General features: G+C 31.0%; 2 protein-coding genes across 2 annotated transcripts in view; both read right to left on the minus strand.

Annotated features, from left to right (window-relative positions):
* The window catches only part of Nmnat (nicotinamide mononucleotide adenylyltransferase), a 9,420-nt gene extending 8,354 nt beyond the window's left edge, over positions 1-1,066 (minus strand). Inside the window, 2 exon segments of the mRNA XM_018460875.1 lie at positions 1-361; positions 747-1,066. The exon segment at positions 1-361 is cut by the window's left edge and continues 7 nt beyond it. Coding sequence (XP_018316377.1) covers positions 1-361; positions 747-1,008 — 623 coding nt within the window. The 5' untranslated portion in view covers positions 1,009-1,066.
* A 12,618-nt stretch (positions 1,067-13,684) lies between these two features.
* Mxd (MAX dimerization protein) overlaps positions 13,685-23,078 on the minus strand; it is a gene marked incomplete at its 5' end in the record, with an annotated part of 43,661 nt that continues 34,267 nt past the window's right edge. The window contains 2 exons of the mRNA XM_018460878.1: positions 13,685-14,900; positions 15,338-15,474. Coding sequence (XP_018316380.1) covers positions 15,338-15,474 — 137 coding nt within the window. The remainder of the gene's footprint in view (positions 14,901-15,337; positions 15,475-23,078) is intronic.

The following is a 23,078-nucleotide window of genomic DNA, read 5'->3' on the forward strand; positions in this document are numbered from 1 at the left end:
GCACCACACAGCAGTTTAATTTGTATCGGCATATTATCTGAGCTGTTTTTCACATTCTCCGGAATCCAATCTGTATCTTCTATCTGCAGGTGATGCTTGATGTCATTGGAATTGGACAGCATGGAGTTGAGCAGATTTTGATGGTGCTGCAAGCATACGCGAGTCTTGGTCCAACAGTTCTGCCTTGTCTCCCACGTACTCAGCTGAATCCAGTCACTATTCTGCAAAGCTAAGCGCAACATTGCACATCTGTGCGTAGCACTGGCTAGCTCCTTCTTAGCGTATGCATCATGCACTGGAGAGATCACTCCACCAACAACAACATGCATTCCCATTCGATGCAGATGATCTCGAGCAATTTCTGAAAAATGAAATTATTCATATAAATATTATAATTATTACCTCAAGGAGAGTTGTTCATTAAGAATTCAAAGTTTATTGAATTATATTCGGATGTTTCTAATTAAGTAATCTATAGTTACAGACTTTCAATCAACATCCGAATATAATAATTATGTATTAAACGCAGGAAAGAACTTAGAATTTTAAGAGAAAATATACAATAAAGAGAAATTAACAGAAATGGAGGGACGACTGTATTATCATGCAAAAAATGATAAACAAATTTCACGCATGGCAGCGATGTGACATCATAAGTGATAACGGAACATGACATGACAGTATTCACCGCATTATAGGAATGACACCACTCGGGTGAGGAGGACGACAAATCGATATGTACATACCAAACATCCGCAGATGCATATTCGTCGGTGGGTTATAGCTGCCGCACGACATCAGAATTACACGCGTAGGCGCCATTTTGCGCGCTCGCCACTCGTTGTCGCATCGACGGCCGACCGCACCTCCGTCACCGTCAAATCGACCCGGAGCGCTGACGCTGAGTAACAACGACGACAACGACGCACACGTCGCGAGGTTGCGTAACCTACTGACCGCGTTTAGGAACGAATCGCGCGCCGATCGCCGCCATGTTATCTCAAACATCGCCGACCAATAGAAGCGTCTCTCGATTGCATAGGCGCGCCACCTGGCTAGCAAGGATGCATTATGCTGAATTCATACCGCGCACAACATATAATAGCCAACAGGAGGATTTGCTTTCTAGAGACGAAAATATTACTAGTTAAAGTTCCTAGAAAATTCACTTTTCTATTGGATATCGAAATGTTTACTTACGGACGAAAAAAAGTTGCGACGCTTCCTTTTGATTATTTTTGGAACGCAGATGACATTTGATTTGTTTTCTAATTCTTAATTGCGAGACGGTATGGTCTGACTGGCATCATTAATACGTCCTAACCCTACCTCGAATGTTTCTTTGTATCTGAATATACGCATTATGACTTTTATCCCAAATTTGACGCTGTTAGCTAAATTAATTTGTTTCAAATTAAAATTAAATATTAATTCAGAAAATATTAATAAACCCTGATAGCTTTAGAATACATTTTAATTTTTATGATTAATACTCGTGAATTAAGAGCGATCTAAAATTGTAATTTTAACTCTAAAATTTCTTTTAAAAAAAATATATATATATATATGATAAAGCAAAATAAAATTGAAAAACTTTTTTAAAGAGTTATTTTTAAATAAATTTTTAGATGTTATTTGGGTCCTAAATATAGCATTTTTTGTGAGGTTAAATAAATTTATTCAATAATATTCGCGCGCGCGTGTCCTTTTCTTATCAGTGTCAGCTATTTTTACGAATAAACAATAAATTAGGGAATTAATATTAACCTTACCTGATATTTGAAGTCATTTCTATCTTGGTGGCTGAATGGTAACATTTTAAACTTCACTTCCTTCTTCATGCATCAACAGTTGTTTCGGAAACAGTTGATGTGGTTTTGTTTAAGTCATTCATATTTTTTTGTAAAATAAAACATTACTTTCACATTTATTTAATCTAGAGTTTAGAATTTTAGATTATTATCTTTTCAATAATTGTATTGTGATTTCATAATTATTTGATGTATGCTCTATTCTTATTTCATTTTTCATTGATTTTTTTTTATTCTATTGTATGCATATTTAGGCGTATCTGACTACATACAACGTATGTACACTATAATTGCCATATTATATGTTAAAATGATTATATTAAATGGAATTAAATGGAAATATAAAGGAACTTTCAACGATGCAATGTAATGTAATACAAACTTAAAATTACTATAGCTTAATCACAAACGTTTTGCAAGAAATAAAGCATTTTTTTACGAAAGAATTACACCACTCGAAAATTTCCGACGAGAATTTTATAAATAAATATTCTAAATTTTTTAAGTTTCTTTGTGTCTCTAAAAAAAGTCTCTTATTAATTAAATACCTAATTTTATAAATAAATAGTTTGATATATTCTAAATTCTAAATTAATACGTTCATTTTAAAAAAAATTTTATAAAATTGAACTTTCCGTGACATTTTATGTGATAATCAAATAAATTCTTTTCTACTCTTAACGAAGTCTCTTGTTATCGACTACAATCTTTTTCCTTATTCTATAATACGATAAGAAGGACTGGATCAGTAATACACAAATCTAACTTTATTCACATTTTTTTGTCATTTTTTTCCGCTGAATCATCGAGAAAATGATCTTGAGAGAACAGAAACCTCTGCGATACGAATAGCAATTACAGGTAAATATGTACAATAATATATAATAAGTGATGGTTGCCCTTCCTTTTTTCTTCTTCTTCTTCTTCTTCTTCAACAGTCGTCTCACTTCGTTTAACGACAATCAACCAATCAATATTTTAACTGTAATAAATCGCGCAAGATTCAATCTAATCCTTCGCACGCATCCATACCTAAGCATTAATTACTATCGATCATCGAATATCGCGACAGTATCGACGAATTGACAGAAATGCTTCTCTAATTCAACCTTCAAATCGCCAATCGGACTTTCTCTCATTTCGGAATCATCGCGCAAAACTCACACAATCGATTTTAATCGCGATGCAAGATGTTCAAGCATTCGTCTAATGGAATCTCGTCTTCCCTTTCCTCTCATTTCACTTCATTTTTGTCATTTAGATTTTATGATGTCAAACTAGTAATCAGAATGCAAACATTTTGCATCGCTCTCAATATTCGTCTCATCTTTAACTTCACTTATGGCGACCATTGTGTTGCACTGCTTGATTTTACTTCACTTCACTTCGCCTCCTTCAATTTTTTCATAAAATTCAAAATGCCTTTCTCTTTCTTTTTCTCGCAGATCTTAAATATATCTCATACCGTACATTCACACACTCATTCGTTTAAATAGTACTTTATAACGTTATAGCATCTGTTTCTTTCAAATCTCTCTTTTTGTATCTCTACGCCTCTCCTACTTTCATTCTCTCATTCACTCTTCCAATCGATTTCGATTGTTCACGATTCGTGTAAGGTGAAATGGGCTATCTGTGTATCTTTCTCGAATTCAGAATATTATTATTCAGAATTCTTTTTTCTTATAGTAAGATTTAAAAAAAATTAGATTAAATGAAATTAAATTGCTTTAATTTAAAATTACCTGATTAAAATTTACTGTAAGCTATAAAATGATAGATATGTATCTACTGAGTTATTCAAAATGTGCGATTAACTTTCTTAACATTTAAGTATCCTTTTATTTGTTACCTTCAATATTGTTATCTCATAACTTTTTTATGGTTTGAAAGAAGTAAGTAGACAAATCCGCTCGAATAATCTTTTTTCAAAAAACATAAAAAATAAAAAATATTTTAATTATTCTCGACGTCGATTGCACAATCATCCCACTTCACCTTACTTCGAACAACTGATGGACACACTTTGAGACGCAAACGTTAGATTTTTAAACAAGCACTCGATAAGTATCACTGGACGACATGACACTGTTAAACTGTCATTAATCCGAGCTAAGGAAAATAACCGACGAGTATATAATTAGCCCAAAACCACAGTTACTTCAGTTACTTCACTTCATCCTACTTATTACAATTCGTCTCTTTTTTTTTTAGTTACTTTTTTAACTTTTGCTTTGTTGCTAGCTTGCTTATTAAAGTGATTTCGTCGTCGATTTATTTACTTCTCTGTTTTGAATCGTGTATATTAACAATATGCTCGCCGATTTTTGCGTACAACTGGAAGGCCCTGGATCTCCGAGTCCTGAGATATCTCAATCTGTTTATACTCTAAATCCATGGCTTCTATATTCTTAATTCTTTCGGACTACTCCTTGGAGTACTACAGCATTCTTTCTACTCAGAATCCATATTTCGGATCCTTGAGAAGTTATCTTGAAGCTTTGAGAATTTCTTTATAGGCTAATCCATGGATCTCCAATTTCTCTAGATCCCCGACAAATTCTTTTATCTCTCTATTCTGTATTCTTTACGACTTTTGAATTCTTGAAGATTCCAAAAAGAAATTGAAACCTTTAAAGGTTCGTTCCCAGGTTATTTGGACCGTCAAGTATCTAAATTGCCGAGTCATGAATCTTTAGATCCAAGAATCTTTAGTTTTCATCGTAAGATCATAGAATTTCTTACTCCGATTTAAAAAAGAATCCTGGATCCTGGAAATTCAAACTTTGTGAGGGAGTACGTCATATTAGTTTGTATACAAAGATGATAAAGCTCTTCTATATCTTCATCCTTTAAATATTTTTCTTTTCGCTGGAGACCCTTGGATCTTCCTTCCATCAAAGTCTAAAACCCTTTAAATCTCGAAAATCAGAAGTTTCTACACAAAAATTGACGAGACTTTGCAACATCGAGTTTCTCGCATTAGCGAGAAAACATTCGCCATTATTATCACTTCTTTTCGTTTATCACCCTCCATTATTATCATCGCCCTCTTACTATTATCCTTCTCCTCTACTTTCCCTCTTTATCGCCCCTATTTGCTCGAAGATCATCCTCCCGTTATTTTATATTGTATATTGTAATACGTAGAGAGGGGATGAGAGATTGGGAGAACCCTCATCTTTTCGCGTAAGACTCGCGTGGCTCAACAACGACCGAGAAAAGGACCGCACTTTTCGTCTGAAGGAGTCTTGCCACGCAAAATTCGCATTCCTCGTCCCATTCTCTCGTCCTTCCTCTCTCACTTTTTCTTTTTTTATTTTCCTGTCTTCACACCTCACTCTCTTTTAAGTAGTTTCTAACTTATTTTGTATTCGTCATTCTTTTATAAAGACATCGCTTCAACATACGGAGCACAACTATTGCGCCCAATTGTTGATACACCGATACAGCTCTTTTTAATTCTCTCTAACATATATGTAATTTTTTAGTCCATCTTTAACGATCGCTTTCAGATGTACAGGATATTACATATATCAACACTTAATTATATAAGTATTATATAATCATCGCTCGAAAAAGTTGAGATACCAATAGCTTATCGTTATAAGTGACTGAAAATAAGCTTTTCGGATACTCAACTTTAAAGATGCTAATAAATAATGAAACCTTGCAGAGCTTTTACTCTGTTAATAACTTTTTCTTTGAAAGATGTCTAAAAACAGGGGAACACCTTAAAGGAGGACGATCTTCGAAATACGACTAGCCGATCTCGGTCTACAGGACTTATAAAAAAAGATGTGTCGTCACACTCGTTTCTTCAGTGTGTATCCTCCGTTTTTCTTTAATCATCTAAACAAGTAAAGCGACAAAACGTCGAACGATGAAAAAGGTGTCCCCAAGTGACACTCCAAAAGGATCTTATCAAAATTAAATTCAAATATAATTCCCATAATCCCGAAAAATAAAACTGGAATTTAATTCGAGATCCCATATTAATCGAGATCAAAATCGAATTTAATTCGTATGTTATCGGAATTAAATTCATATTCAACTTGAGACCGTGTTAATCGGGATTAAATCCTAATTAAACTGTCGAGTTAAACTTAAAATATCTTACTCGATTAATCGAAAATTAAATTTAAATCTAATTCGCATCCCGCTAAAAATCGCATCAACTAAGTTTTATCTACGTCCTTTAAATCCTTATTATGAGTACTGTAATAGTAGTATAGCAGTAGTAGTTGTAATAATAGCAGCAATAGTAGTAATAGTTATAGTAGTAGTAATAATAATAATAGTATTAATAGTAGTTTTCTTTTTTTATTCCTTTTTCTGCTTAAGCTTTTTTTAATCCTTTAGGTTTTCTGATTTCTGATAATCTAACAGACATCTAAAAATAACACCCATTTTTTTGTTTTCAGTTTTTATTTGTATTTTTATTCTCGGTCTCTCTCTTCTGTTTTCCTCAATCTCAAGCAAGCGTTACTTAAGGGACTCCTTTTGTAAATTTTATTTGGCGCCCGAAGACCTCCTCGATGTTAACTTTATAAAAAAGAAAAAAAATCATATGAAACTTCTCCTGAAAGATCTGACGATCATCAGATCAGCAGGCAACATACAATCGTGAATGTTCCACTACTGACTGATATTGATTGATGTTGATAAGTAAATAGTACTGTATTGATTGACGATCAGTAATCGGTTATAATATTAATTAATGTTAAAATCGATCATTAAACAATATGTCACAATATCGGAATCGGCTATTAATCATATACATGCACACAATATTATTTGTTAATAACATTGCAAAATAAAGGTCGGTATTAATTAATATTGATTAGTAGACATTTTTGATACCACAAAATAATGTGTCCACTGAAATTTTGATAATAAATTTTTATATTAATTAATATAATTAAACATTGTTATTGTCGATTAAATCGATCGTTACTTCTTTATCTGTAAGTTACTCTTTCCATTACAATTTTTAATTTTTATGGATAATAATAAACTTTAATAATATATTTTAATTAATATAAATAAACGTTGTTATTGTCAGTCGAATTACTTTTTATCTGTCATTTTTTTGTATCAGTATTTTGTATCATACATATCCGTAATTTTCACAAGTAATAATTTCCGTAAATTTAAAATTCTTTCTTACCAACGCAACCATTGAATTACGCAATTAAATTTTAATCTATCTATCAATGAATGACAATCAAGTTTTTAATAATTAATATAAATTTAATATTCGAAAATATTGTATCAACAGTAATACATATAATTTTTTATTCATATAAATATGTAATTTTAACCTAGCGACTTAAATTAACGCATTTTCGTCATTCTCGTTTTGTCAACTTCAATATCGATATCAAGTTTTATTGCGTGGTGATTTTTTATCAAGTGTTCGGATCTTCACCCAATTTTTTTTCTCATTTCTTCTATCTCTCTTTCGCTTGTTATTCTTTCAATTCTTTTTTTTCCTTCACTTTTAGTATATTGGTAAATTTTTTCAATAGAAAAGAAAGATAGAATGAAAGAAAGAATAAATGAGCGGACTCAGTACATATACATGCGTGTGTGTATTTCCCTTCACAAATTACTCATTCACTTTTCTTTCTTTCTCTCTTCCTTTTCTTTATCACTTTTTCTTCTTTTTTCCTTTCTCTTCGCCCTCTTCTCTCCTTTCTCTCTTTTACACCTTTTCCTTTCATATTCATATAATACAAAAAAGACCTTTTATACTAAAATATGATTAAAAAATAAGTTCAATAAATGAGATTATAGATATCAGCAAACAATTACAATATGCAAATATTTGCTTATTCTAATAATAAATAAATGATTTAAGAAAAAAAAGCTTAAAAGAATTTATTTTATCAAAACCGAACTCTTTAATTTTTTCTGATTATATACGAATTGGTTTTCAAATATTTTAATATTCTATTACCGTATCTATTTCGCTTATTTTTAATCAAGATTACAATTTATGTTATACCCGCTTGCGTTGATAATTTGAGGAAGTATTATTATTATTATTAGACTAATATGCATCTCTCTCTTGTAATTTTTAATAAAATATATATACAGAGTATTCATTCTACGCGCGGAAAGAAAGAACGAGGACAGTTTGTCTTTAAAAATAATAATAGATGTGAAAATAAGTATAACACTAATAATTATCTGAACAATTACGTGAAGCTAAATTATGCAATGTGTCAAAACATCTAGTATAAAACATCTAGTATAAAACATGGTACAGTGAAGCAATAAAGAAACGAAAGAAAATTCGATTTTACTCAAGTTTAGAAATTATTTCTTGTTAATTTAAAAAAAAAAATCTTTAAAAAATGTTTATTTTTCAAAAATTATATTGATATTTATTGAGTTGATACAAACAGTTGATCTATTTTTAATTAAATTTTGTTTTAAATATGATTACTTCATAATTATTAAAACGGCGACAAAAAATTCATTTTCTATGAAAAAACGTATCAAAATTCAATATGACATTATACATATATATGATATTGTATAAGTCTCTATTTAATTATTTAAAAAATTTAATTTCCAATTTGCGTAATTTTAATTTTCTTTTTACTTTTGATATATACGACAAACCTATTTTAACCTCTTTTGCATCAACTTAATATATATTCTAAAAATTTCACCATCTTTAAGAATAAGAAACGTTAAATCTATTTATTTTTGTTTTAATTTTTAGAATAGCTTCTTAATAAATCGGCCTAAAATAACTATTCACTTAAATTATTACGACTTCAATCGTCGTTGCAATTTGTCACTTTAGAAAACAGATTTTTTGTTATTTCCGGTTATTTTATATGTAATATCAGATATTCTTTTGAGAAATTCCACGAAAGCCAATATGTTCCATTTAAGGATTCATTTGTTTTTTTTTTTTTTTACAACTCTTGCATATTATGAAAAAGTTCCTTATAAATGTACGTACTCCTCTTTTCATCGGACAACACTTACAATATTTGTTTCTCGTTTGAGAGTCTTCTCACAAAACCATATAAATGCAATTTGATTCTTTTAACCCAAAAGGCCATATGATTATACTGTACAAGTTCCAGTATAAAGTTGTGATTGTTCCTATTATAGTATAAATTCTGGATTAATATCAGAATCGTTCAAACGGATTAAGTATGTTTGAAAATCGTGAAATATATTTGAAAAAAACATTAAATATTGAAAAGATTCATTAAATTCATAAAACATTATTTCATTAATAATAAAGAAATAGTTTAATTTTATTTTAACGATTTTAATAATAAAGTAACTAATGATTTAATGTCCAAAATTTATAAAGAAGGATTATTTATTATTATTAATTCCCTTTGTTTTCAATAAAATTCTTTTTCCATTGGCCATTAAAAGGGTTAAAATAAAATCGATCCATATATTGATTGTGCATTTAAAAAATGGAAGATTCTTTAAAAAATTTCGTAGTTATAATTAATTGATAAAGTTTGCTCATTTAGATCTCTACGCAGAGGTCTCGCTTTTGTGCTTATTTGTTTATTTCTTTTTCTTTTTTGTTTTCTTGCAGTTCTTTTTTATTGGTTCTTAGTGGTTCCCTCGTTTGTTCTGCGCGCATTTTTTTCATTTTATTCAAAGATTTATTGTTATCTGGCGCGTACGAAGATCAACGGTGTCACTTCTATTTCGAGTTATTTCTGTGTATTAATTGATAATCAGTGATAATATATACAACAGCCAATGCTATTTGTTTTTTAAGCAAAGTAAAAAATTTAAATCAATAATATAAATTAATTATTCCATAGATAAATACAATGATTAATATACATAAATCTTTCTATTAACTAGGGGAATTAGATTTAGTAACACATAACACATAAAATTAAATGTTAAAGAAAATGTTTCAAATCATGTTAAAATAAATATTACATAAAATAATTTCGATATAAAGTTATGTTTACAATCTAAAAAAAAATTAAAATTAAAATTACGAATTTATGCCGAAAGATAGACGCAGGATCATGCACATTTACCGCGATCAAAGCCCGCCATTCATAATTGTGATGTATTCACCGCAATAGATTCGTGCAACAACCAATATGATTGCAATATAGCTATAGGCGATTGTTGATACAACAATCAATATTCGATTTAATATTAAAAATCGCGGTGTGCCTCGCTGAAAATATTTCACTCGGCTTGGTCGTTTTTCCGGCGGGATTTGACCTTGTAAATCTTCACAATTTCATTTTCTGACATCTATCTTTCTCTCATTGGCTGCTGTTTTGTTTTCTTTTTTGTTGAGGTGCATTTGTGTATTTCTTGTGTATTACGTTCTTAATCTATTAATCCAACTACTATCCCCAACAGTTAACCCTTTAACTTATATTCAACTTAAAAAAGTGAAACAAATTAAATCTTTTTGTAATATTTTGTTTGCAATCTTTGTTAATATTTTAAATTAAATCGATTTTATTTGTTAATATTTCATGGAGTTTATTGTTCAATTTAATGCTTAATATTTATGCTCAGTTTCAAAATTTCAAAAATATGTAAATAAAAATTAAAGATTAGTATTAAAATTATTTAAATACGATGCTAAAAAGTACCTAATATTAAATGATAAAAACTGTCGTAGCTTATATTATTATATTTGAGATTTTCAATCTTTTTTTTTAAATTCTTGAATTCCATAATATCCAATTAAATATCGATTTTTAATCTTTGATTTTAAGATATTTGAATTTTATATAACTTTAGAATGTGTGCAATTATTTTTAATTAATGTTTTAAGATCTATTTATTTATTACATAATACTATATAGAATAAAGAAATATAAATAGAAAAATTAAATCATTTTTACAGTATTTAAAAATTTTTTTTAACATTTAAGTCTAATAAAAGAATCTCTTAATTTTCTAAATAATTTTCATATTTCTTTAATTTTACATTAATAAAGTTTCCAGATTTCAACTGTTTTATCGAAGATCTCAGTGTTTAATACTAAATATCACTAGAATTTTAGTCGATCAATTTTACTATATTATATTAATAATATAATACTGTGTCAATGATATGACATAGCAATAAATGTTCATAGTAAACTAAATAAAATGAAAAAGAAACATATAGAAACGTATAAAAAATAATAAATCAAAAAAATGACTAAAGAAGAAAATAATACAAATAAAATCAAAATATAAAGAATATATACGCTTTTTTTCTGTACATATAAAAAGAATCTGGTATCGATTTTTATATTCTTTCACAAAATCACAAAGTAGGTATCTCACACGGATCATAATTTTATCATATTTGATAAAACTAAACGTCTATTTGAAATATTTTTTCTTCTTTTGGTATTGCAGAAATTTTGGTATGTTTTGTCAATATTGATTATCTCTAATCTAAAAACAATTATTAAAAGTTGAAGCAATTAAGTTTTCTTATTATTAGTTTGATAAAATAATTTATTAACAAGTAATGAGATAAAAAGAGACATTCCATTTAAACTTTCTATAAATTGCCTTTGCATTTCATATAGTTTCCGGTTATTTTGCGTACTTTATGTAGGAGTAAAAGTTAAAGGGTTAACCGACAGCACATATTTTGCAACGGATCACTTTCCACAATATGCTCAAAAACGTTTATCTTCAACTTACAAATTAGCGTCGGTCTTCAGAGATCATCTGTTTATATTTGGTAATCAGTCTATTCAGTAAATTATCGCTTAATGCCAATTTTACAAAAGGACCTATTCGTTTTTGTCCTTTAAATCAAGAACGTTTCTGATTTTTTATACAGTTTTGAATTAGAAATTGAAACCGGTATAATTTCGATAAGCTCAATCTCTCTCATGATATTTGTATATATTATATTTAAATTGAAATAGTATAACATTTTCCAACAATTTACATTTTTTTATCATATCTTAAGTAACATTTTTTAACATAAAAAAAAGATAAATTATTTTCAAAAATATCTTGCCAAAACTAAGAAAATGCACAATACAATTTCACATTTCACAGAATTATTTCAACATCAAAATGCGAACTCGGCGAAATTGTATCGGTTTCAATTCACAATCTAATTGTTCGCTTCGTAGATCATTCACGAATGATCTAGGAATAGTCCAAGATCATGAAAAGAAAAACGCGTCACATAAAAAGATGATAACAGCCCCGAGAACACCCAATGAGGGATTTGTGGAATTTGTACTCTTCGAATGTGTGTGTAATGTATTAGAGTGTCCGCTATTTCTTCAATTCTTCTTTTTAACTATTCTATTGCACATTCAGCTATTATTTCTTTTATAACAAGTGACTTTTTAGAAAAGCCTTTTATATTTTAAAATTTCTCCTTCTTGACTTTTATCGCATATTCACAATTTGCATTTCTTCAATGTTTATTTTTTAGTTTATTGTGTAACAAATTTGTTGTTTTTAACAAGTTTTCTGGAGAGAAGTCACTTAAAACTTTTTGTTTATTTCTACATACATAAATATGGGACACTCTATATATTTGTGTGTGTGTGTGTGTGTGTGTGTGTGTGTGTGTGTGTGTGTGTGTGTGTGTGTGTGTGTTTATAATGAAACGTTACTTACGCCATAATATAATTATCAGTTTACTTTTTTTTGCTTTTTATACTTTGTTTTTTATGCTTGCTTTTTGCTTGCTCGCTTAATTAGAATAATAATTACTTAACTATATGTGTGTGTGTATATATCTGTTCTTTTGTGTTCTGTGTGAATTTGCATTGTTATCTATTAATTAATCGCAATTCATTATTCATCAAGAAATTAGCCATTTGTCTATCTTTGTCCGTCTTTTTTATTCTCTAAACATTTTTCCTTCTCATATTTCTTTATGTTACGCGGTAATGAGTTTTATGAAAATTTAATTTCTTTTGCAAATATAATGACGGCGCGGGGTTTGTTTATTTAGTAAGTTTATTTTATAAGTTTATGTTTGTTCACTGTTTGTATAATTATGTAAATAATATTTGATGAAAATAATTTACGATCGGAAATGATTTTATATATGTTATCGAAATAATTTATATAATCTTTTTAAGTAATTCTAATTTTTATACATAATTTTATACTATAAAAATAATTTCATATATTTTATAATCTTAACAGATTATAGTTAAATTCCAAATATTGCATATAATCTTTAAGTTTCGAATTAAATAAATAATTTTATGAATAAATTTATAAAATATTTTTATTATAATTTATTTTATATATTACAAATTACTTTAATAATTTCATCATTTTAAACTAGGCGGATTGCTCCGGATAAATACTTCCGAATTTCTTGATTGACTAATTTTATAATTTTATAATCTTTATAAGATAAATTTTTCTTAGTATTTTTGATGAAACTATAAATTTGTCTTAGAAATTCACTTCACAAAATGATTTTACACTAATTCAATTTTTAAAAATATTATTAATGTCTAAAAATAAACTTTTATCTTTAAATTCTATTTTATCCTATTTCTCTATTCAATCTTTTCTGAAAAGATTAAAATTTATTTTAAATTTTACTTAATGAAATTGATTGAAAAATTGGGAATTATTTATGAATAAATTTGTGTATTAAAACAATAAAACCAATTAATAAATCAAATTTTTTTAAACAAATTTCTAAGAATAATTTTATAGTTTTATCAGTTAATGTGTAAAGCTAAACCAAAAAGGCGCGTATTTCAATAGTCGATTCTCAAAATGGTCAATTACTGTCTCATTTTATTTGTTTCAAGAATTTAGGATTAAATGTGTAACGGAACGAAGAATTTCATCATAATTTCTGTTTAACATTACCATAACTTCCATTTTTCATTTAGCTTTTGCTTCTCTCTTTCTTTCTCTCTCTCTCTCTCTCTCTCTCTCCCCCCTTTTGCTCTTTCCTCTTGCACGTCCACACTGTCTTAATAAATCTGTACGTTCTTAAAAATATATACAATGCTGCTATGATTTCGTCAATTCTCGATAATTTACAATAATCTTCTTTTTCACACTCTTCTAGTTGTTCATGTTACCTTCTTTTTCTTTCCATTTCCTTTCTGTTCACTTTTTTTCTTATTTTCCATGCTTCCATTCCTTTTTCATCGACATCAACTTTCTGAAAAGTGGCTGGTTTTTTGTTCGTCAAATTTTTTCTCTTCTTACCTTATCAATTCTTCTTAACTCTCTACCCTTATCCCAAATTATTTGCCTTCTTGTCTAGATTGACTTTTTTCTTTTATTTCGTTCCTCTCATCTTTCTTCCTTCTGATTGTTTTTCTTTTATTTTCTTTTGAATGCATAATACACCAGACTTTACTGCAATTTCGGAAAATGTAAAATCTTCCTATTTGCATTTACAGCTTTTTGAAAGCGACTGGTTTATTTTCTTATTGATTTCTCCGATCAATATTTCCAAATGTTGTTCTTCTTAGCTGATAATATTTATATTTTATACATCCTCTTGTTTTAGCCCATTCCCAAGCTGTTCTTCGTTTTTATATAATAAACTTAGAGTGGACCGTTTCTTCTGTCTTTAGTTCTTCGTTAGTCTCTTCTTTCTTCAGGTCATTTATCTCTTCTCCGCAATATTTAACGAAAGTATTGAAGACTTCTTCTCTTCTTTGTAATAGGCTAGATGGTATCAAAGATAACTTCGTTTCTTCCATTTTCTTCTTCTTGCGTCACGATTGATGTTTTTTGAGCCTTGGTAATCCAAGTACTTCGTATCCTTTTCATATCTGATTTTTTAAATCTATTCCGTTGTTTGAAAATCTTCGCAAAGTCGAGTGATATATATCTAAAAGACTTCTTCTTCTTCTTCTTTAACGTTGCTTTGCCAGTCAGGCCATTTTGGAAGGACAAAGTTGCATTGAGTACGAATTTAAATGTGCATTTTATGTGTATATATGTAATGTGTGTATGAGTCGATATTTCACACGCCGTCAATTTTCGTACGCCCAGATGGATCTTCTTCCTTTCGCTCTATCTCCTATTCCCTATCCTTTTTCCTTCTTCAATCGTTTCTTCTTTCGCCGCCATCGCATCGCACCGCCTCTTTGTCTGCAAATAGCGCAGAGGAAGCAATGTGAGAATTTATTTGCCCAACATTCGCACCACCCTTGTCTTCCTCCTCGACTTTTGTCATCCTATCTTCCGCTTTTTATCCCTTTGGTGATTTATGTCCGTTACACTCGTAACGGATTTCCCCCCACGTATTTAGCACACGGTGTTTTATTTATCATAGAACGCGATCAACTATAGCTAACTCTCTGTTTTTATGCAATTAAGTTTATAAGCAAAATTTATTTTAATTCGGACACTCGACTTATTCATTTTAATTAATGTGATCTCCCTCAAACAAAATTTCCCTGCGCTTTTATTTCAAATAGCGAATTTGATTGTCTACACCATTCTGCACTGATGCACTCTAAAAACATGCACCAGCACAGAATGCAAGCAACCGAACTCACTGCAAACTGATTGATCTGTATACGTACCTAAAGATTGTCCATCATCTCGGAAAGAGTCAGTCTGGATGTGGACATCGCGACACCGCTGTCGCTACTACTCTGTACGCTACTATGATCATCGGTGTCCGATTGATTGCTCGTGTAACCAATCACGTCCACTTCATCTGCAACATAAAGAATGGATTCCGCATTATTATAATCTGGAAGAGAGATTGAAGACAAAGTAATCTTTTATTTACGCATCTAATGCAACGAACAAAAACAAAGAAGTCACATGTACCATCAAAATCGAAAATCGATTTTAGCTCCAAGAGAGATTAATTTTTTCTTTGCTTATAATGATTAATACGCAATAGACGAGAACTGCCACGAAAAATTAGTGGAAATTTATGCATCGGCATCCACTACTATTATGGCGCGCAGCTGGTTGCGCGTCTAGCATCTTTCAAGATGGCAGCCAGCTTAACATTTATCACGAGAGATTAATTAATAGCAGCAAGAAGATCGTCTTCCTCTGAAGAAGTCCTATCTTCTCTCCGCCTTTTCAGTTAAATTCTAAGCGTTTCTACCGTATTTGGCATCCGTTCATAAATCTGTCAAAGTCGTATGTGTGAAGCTAGCGTCTCACTTGGTGGAAACTTATTAAATATTGAGAGTTCTGAGTTTATTTTCAATAGTTCTATAGTTCTATATAGGATAAATAAATAGTTCCGGCCATTAAAGCCGAGAAACCCAAAATTCAAAATGAGACGCCAGGTCTTCAAACAGGGTCAACTTGGTCTAAAAAAGTTTCCAGCTACAGTTTCTTATAGGATTTGAAAAGATACATAGTTCTACAAAGAGTTCTGACACCTAACATTGTTATTTTGATTTTTAAACAATTTTTTTCCCTAAAAAATAGATAAGTACCATATATCTCACAGAACTGTCGGAAATCGGCCAGCGTCTCACACATATACCCTGAAAGGCGCCTTTCTCGGGTGATAAAAATTGTTTAAAAAATTAACAAATTATTTATATCACCGGAACTCTTCGGAAAACGTTAGGATACATTCAGAACTATACGAAACTATTACCATAAAACTAACAGAATTCTTTGAAATCAGACAGCGTCTCATCTTCGTTCCTTCTAAAGGCTATTTTTTAGGGAAAAAAATTGTTTAAAAATCAAAATAACAATGTTAGGTGTCAGAACTCTTTGTAGAACTATGTATCTTTTCAAATCCTATAAGAAACTGTAGCTGAAAACTTTTTTAGACGAAGTTGACCCTGTGTGAACCTGGCGTCTCATTTTGAATTTTGGGTTTCTCGGCTTTAATGGCCGGAACTATTTATTTATCCTGTATAGAACTATAGAACTATTGAAAATAAACTCAGAACTCTCAATATTTAATGAGTTTTCACCAAGTGAGACGTTAGCTTCACACACACGTCAAAGTCGCCTCGTTTTCAAGCAATTAATCGGATTTTTTAATTCCATGCTAATTTACTCAAAGAAGTATCTAAAGACTCCGAGAAGACTCAAAGAAAATGCAATCGATTAGAAGCATAAGCCGGCCAGTCTAAGCTAAATTTACAACGAATTCGGTTGAACGCATTAGTACACACTGGTGCATATTAAAGTCGTCATACACTGATTAATTTAAGTGCAAAACCGAAATGCAAATATTTCGAATTATAAAATATATATTTTACTTAATAGTACAATAAAATGTATTGAGGATTTAACCTGTTTTCATATTTATATTAAACACACATCTTTACTTCAATTTGTGCACGGCGGTTTCGATATGCACCAGTGCGCACTGAGTGTGTCCAATCGAATTTGCTATTGTTCTATTGGTTGTAAACTTATAGCGAATTCGGTTACTTGCACTACACTAGATAAGTGCATACTAAAAACTGCTTTACATGAAATTAATAAAGTTAAATGTAAAAGTAATAATATATATATATTTCAAACGATTAACTATCTACTAATGATATTGTCACGTTGTTTAACAAAATATACCATATACATATATAAATATGTACAAAATATATACATAAAATGTATATATATATATATATGTATCATTTCATTGTCAAAGTTGATTATATTGTATCACTACATTGAGATGTTTTATGTAAAGCAATTAATATGCATTTAATATGCATTTAATATGCACTGATCCAGTGTAGTGCGAGTGATCGAATTCACCATTAGTAACATGACAATTTTTTCAGTGGCATGCTAAAAACTCATACAAGTGAGTCATAAGTATATATAGTATTTTAAATAGTATCGTTTTAAATAGTATCATTCTCCTCAGATCGAAAGCGCTCCCTTGACGCAAGAAGATGCACCGACGCATCAACTAAACGCACCGTCTGGCCAATACTCGCGAGAGACGAGTGCCGGCAAGGACGCTTACTATGACGTCATACCGTCGGCGAAGAGATGATGGGCAACAACGGGTGAAGGAAGGAGTAAAGAGAAGAGAGGGTAAAGAAGGAACATGATAGAGAGACTGCAGGGTATACAGTAGCCATGACACCCGCTAGAAGGCACGGCTCGAAAAGACGAGGGGGTGTCGACCACACTTGCTAGCTACCCTCCCCCTCACTACCCGCGGCGCTCTGAGCCGGGGGTATTTTTCCATAATCAATAACATGCCTCTATTCTCGTCACACTAAGCGAACCAGATCTGCCCTCGTCACCACCCGCCTCTCCCTCTTTCTCACTCCGCTCTACCTTTTGTGTCCTCGACATCGCTAACCTGTCCAGGTGACAGTGGCGCTCAAAACACAAGTGGAAAGTATACAGACCGCAAACAGAGTGACAAACAAATAAAATCACGTCCAGATTAGAGTATAAAATATCAAATAAATTTTTTTTATCTATTAAAAATACAATAAAATTTCAAATTTGACATCAAATTTAAGATTTAGATGTGAAATAAGGTAAGGTATACAATGTATACCAGGAAAAATTGTTATTCTAGATAATTGATCGTGGATATTGATTGTTGGAAGTGGGTGGTGAACACAGAGTGGCGCGATTTGAGAAGCACTGATTTGAACGGCGGTTTTAAGGGTGGCACGAGTGGCGAGCAAGAGTTCATTAAAATTATAAGCGTTATGCGCACCCCTGGTATCACCGAATTCGTCACCTCCTCTCCCTTTCCTTCTCGTTTCACGGCGTGGGACATAAAAAACACACGAGACATTCGATGCATTCGACTATTTCTCCCTGGTACGGGGATAAATTTCAATATTCCGAGTGAAGCGAACAAAAATAAGTCGCGCATCACGTTTTCCTCCTAGTTAATCATTTCTCGTTATCACACGGCAACAACAAACAGTACGGTGCAACCCTGTTGCGTGTCCGCGCGTTTATCAGAAACAAATGGAAAAGAAGAAAAGCGGGGGAAGGGGTAGGTGGCAGTTGACGGCAAATAACAATAATATTCGTCACGACCACGATAATTAACTCTTAGTCCGTTTGAACGAAGTTTCACGAAGATGCAGATATTTCAAGTGGAACTCAATATTAGACACTACAATTATCAATTCCAAATTAAGTGGATTGGTATTTAAGCCTCTATTAATTTTGAATCATTTTCAGCATCGACATGACGTTTTGCAGTAAAAGATAGAACGGGACAGATAAACCTTCGCAAACTGCATCTCTCTCAGTTCTAAATCGCCAACTTCCGGCTTTGCTCGGTGGACGGATTATCTCTATATAGTCTATTTATACATGTCGTCACGGTCCCGATTACGTCTCGATCGTATCCCAGCCTAGTTTCGTAAGTAACGTCGCGCGCGTAGTATAGTCATACCGGTCAGTATTTCTTTAGTCACGTGATGTGCGTGAGAGATATACAATCACCTACGCGCAGCACGAAGTTATATGAAAACTTTTAAAAAGTATTTCAAATCCGAGAAAATTTCGCAGTCTCGATTTTTTTACATTTGGGGCGATCAACTATGAATATGCGTAATTGACAAAAAATTTGATACTTTTATTATTTTATATTTTTGTTCCTCCTTCTCTTTCCGCAATTATAAATTCACATATGACGGCGAGTCATTCAGAAAATCATTGGTTCAGAGAAAGTTACCTTCAAAGAGAGATGAATTACTTTCCTTCATTATTTTCCTAATACATTTCTCAAATTGATTAAAATAATTTTATAATTTTACATTCCCGTCCTTTCTTCTCTCATCGTCATTGTAAATTTAAATATATTGGACGGGTCACATTCTCTAAAAAAATCATTCAAAAAAAATAATAATTTATTCAGGTGGATTATTTTTTTCATTATTATAATACAACATATTTCCCAAAAATTGATTAAAATAGTTTATAATTTTATCATTCTCGTCCCTCCTTCTCTCTTGCTATTTTAAATTTAAAAATGTCGAATGAAAGTGCGAACGAATGCAATTGTTCATAACATAAATAAATGATTCGTTCAGATGAATTGTTTTCTTTCGTTATTTTTCTAACTTATATTCACCAAACTAATCAAAATTTTTTAGAAAATTTCGTTTCACTTTCGTCTTTTCTCTCACAGGATTTCTACAATCCATTTTTCTTCTTTCTCTCGTTTAAAATATCAAATAAAACTCTATTATCACTCTTGTTACATATCAAAAAATTCTTATTTTGAGCACAATTATTCAACGATATTATCAGTTCATTATTATTTAGATTAATAATCGTTAACTACGAAAAATAATAATCGTAAAAGTGAATTTAAACATATTACAAGAATATTATCTCAATTGTTCCTAGATCCAAAATTAAGTATTTTTAGATTAAATGCACAATAAGAACACGACATTAATGCATCATCAATGATTAACTTAACTATCAACAATTAAAATATTACTACATTATTTTTAATTTGTTAAAGAGAGCTCGATTGATTAGCTACATGTATATTTGTTAATGTTATTTGCAATCTGCAATGCGTCATACTGCATTTTATATTTGCTTTTATTTTAATAATAAATGTGTTGAAGAAAATAGCTACGAACTATAAGAAAACAGTATGTAAATAATAGATTATATTTGCTTATATTTTATTTGAGAGAAATTATGAGACAAGTACGGAAGGATTTGTCTAAAGGGATTACTTCGGACTGAAGAGAGTCTGTACATGTTAGACATGATTATTTTACGGGAACATCAGATATGTCTGCGTATTTAACTTGTCAAAGAGTCTCTCTTTCCTTTCCCACTTCTTGTTCTTTGTTTAGAAATACCCAGTCTCTGTTTCATGTTGAATTCCGCTGTATCACAATTCTCTCTCTTATTTATTTTCTCTCAATTCTATATCTTTCAACACTTCTCTTGTTCCCGCTTTAACCGATCATTATTTTCATATACTTAGTGCTTATAATACATTTAATGATTGCAGATAATAAATATATAATCCATCATAAATCCAAATTTTGGAGAAGATCAAATATTAAGTTTTCAATATGTCTTGTATGACTAATACCCAACTACAACATTTAGCCATAACGTCGTGCAAGGATCCGTTACTAATGGCAGGGATAGCAAATCTTAAAGAGGGATCTTATCACATTTGGTAATTTAGCTAAGCGCAACAATCTCACGACATTAAGGTGCCTGAGGAAATCGTCCTGAAATAATTCCGCGCGCGCTCACACACACACACACACACACACACACACACAAAATTTTATATATATATATATATATGTATGTGTTTATGTGGAAGAGAGTGCCTTATCCCCAGATTGCTACAACGCAAAACACACATTCTATTTGAGTCCATAAATGTAAAGCCGGATTCGCACTAGAGTGAACATATCTCGTAATGGAGACATGATTACTACGCAATCATAGTGTTACATATATCTAAATGCACGATTCCATATCGAGAACATTATTAATATAACAGAAAAGCACGCACACATATATATACATATATAGATATATACAAAATGTATATATAATTAATTTTGAGAAAGTACTATAAAACGTATTTTTTGATCGAATTAATAGTTTTTCGTGTATTTAATATTTAAGATAATTAGCGATAGAAATAAAAAAAGTTATGATAAATTCCGCTATTCCGATGCAGAAACCGCGGCAAATTCGAGGTGGCTTTCGAAAAATAGCCGATGTGGCACACGTGACTTATGATAAGTGCTTCACCGGAGATATTCCCGCGGGATCATCAATTTCAACGTCCCACTCCCGCGCGTACACTCCCGACGCGCGTTTTCCGATTTTCTTCGCCTTCCGCTAACTCGACCTCTTTTTTTTTACTCCAAGAACTGCTTTGGAAAACTCATCCACCCCTGCAAGCTGCAATATTTCATGCGGTGGCGAATGCATTTTTGCGATATACGTCGTCGTAGTGGTGTTCCAACGACAAAATCTAAATTTTGAAAACTTTATCCAAATAAGTACGATATAATCCCAAATTGTTAGATAACAAAAAATTACATTGGGTGGAACATTTTAATCGCCCCAGGCGAATATCTCAGAAACTAAGAGAGATACAAGAAAAAGTTTTATATGAAAGTTGTAGGTTTTCTTGGGGGAAAGAAGGTGGAAATAACGGATTTTGGATAGAGGGCACTACCAAGGTCAGGTCAAGGTCAACATGAATTTTTTAAATGGAACCCCCATTTTTATTGCATATTCTTGTAGCATACCTCGAGAGCTTTCCAAAAATAAAATATTTTTCATGAAGTACTTTTCGAGTTGACCTTGACCTGACCTTGGTAATGCTGCCCCCTATCCAAAATCCGTTATTTCCACCTTCTTTACCCCAAGAAAACCTACAACTTTCATATAAAACTTTTTCTTGTATCTCTCTTAGTTTCTGAGATATTCGCTTGGGGGCGATTAAAATGCCCGACCCTGTATATATCGACCCTATATATTATCTTTCTATCTACTGTTTGATTTGTAGAAATAAGAGAAAACTATAAAAATTAAGCTGAGAAAAGCTCGGAAACATACAAGTACAAATGTATACTTTACAATATTTGTTTTTTTAAATTTTGAAAAAGTGGGATCAACTTTACACAGATAGAATATAATTATACAACTATTGTATCTTTGTGTAGATTCATATACGTGTTTGTTTGTTTGTGCATGTTGTACCGTGCTTAAACAATGACGCTTCGAGAAATTAAATAGATTCATCCGTTCGACTTTACGACATAGATAGAGTAGCCACCCGCGTGGCTACTCTATCGTGCTGCTTTCCATCTTAATTCCGAATCGTGACGATTAAGATTTAATCGACGGACTCAAGCTAGTTAGGAAAGAAGATAGAGTTGCTGGCGCAAATCTTCTGAATCCTTTTGCATTAGAAACGTGGTAAACTACATGAAGAGTTTTATAGGGAAAGACATAAATTTGCTAATCGCTATTCTCGATTGCAATTACTGTTAAAAGTTATAATTATTAGATTATTACGTACAAAATGTCGTATTCTAAATTTTTCATTTTCAAAAAATGTTTTTTGTAAAAAAAGAAGTCTTTTAACAATCAAAAATAACGTATAAGAATTTCAAATAATTTCATTATTTATATATTATTTAATTAAAATATATTAATAAAATATATACGTATTTTTATTTCCACGGAAAATATATATACGTTCTGTATTCTGACTTTATGGCATTATTATTAAAGTAAATTCATAGTTCTGAACTAATTCAATTAGTTTGATAGAATACGAGAATTCTTTTGTTAAAAATTTAATAAAACACGAACCCAATATTTTTG

The sequence above is a fragment of the Mycetomoellerius zeteki genome, unplaced genomic scaffold (genome assembly GCF_001594055.1).
Source record: "Mycetomoellerius zeteki isolate Tzet28-1 unplaced genomic scaffold, Tzet1.0 scaffold98, whole genome shotgun sequence".
Classification (NCBI taxonomy): Eukaryota; Metazoa; Arthropoda; class Insecta; order Hymenoptera; family Formicidae; genus Mycetomoellerius; species Mycetomoellerius zeteki.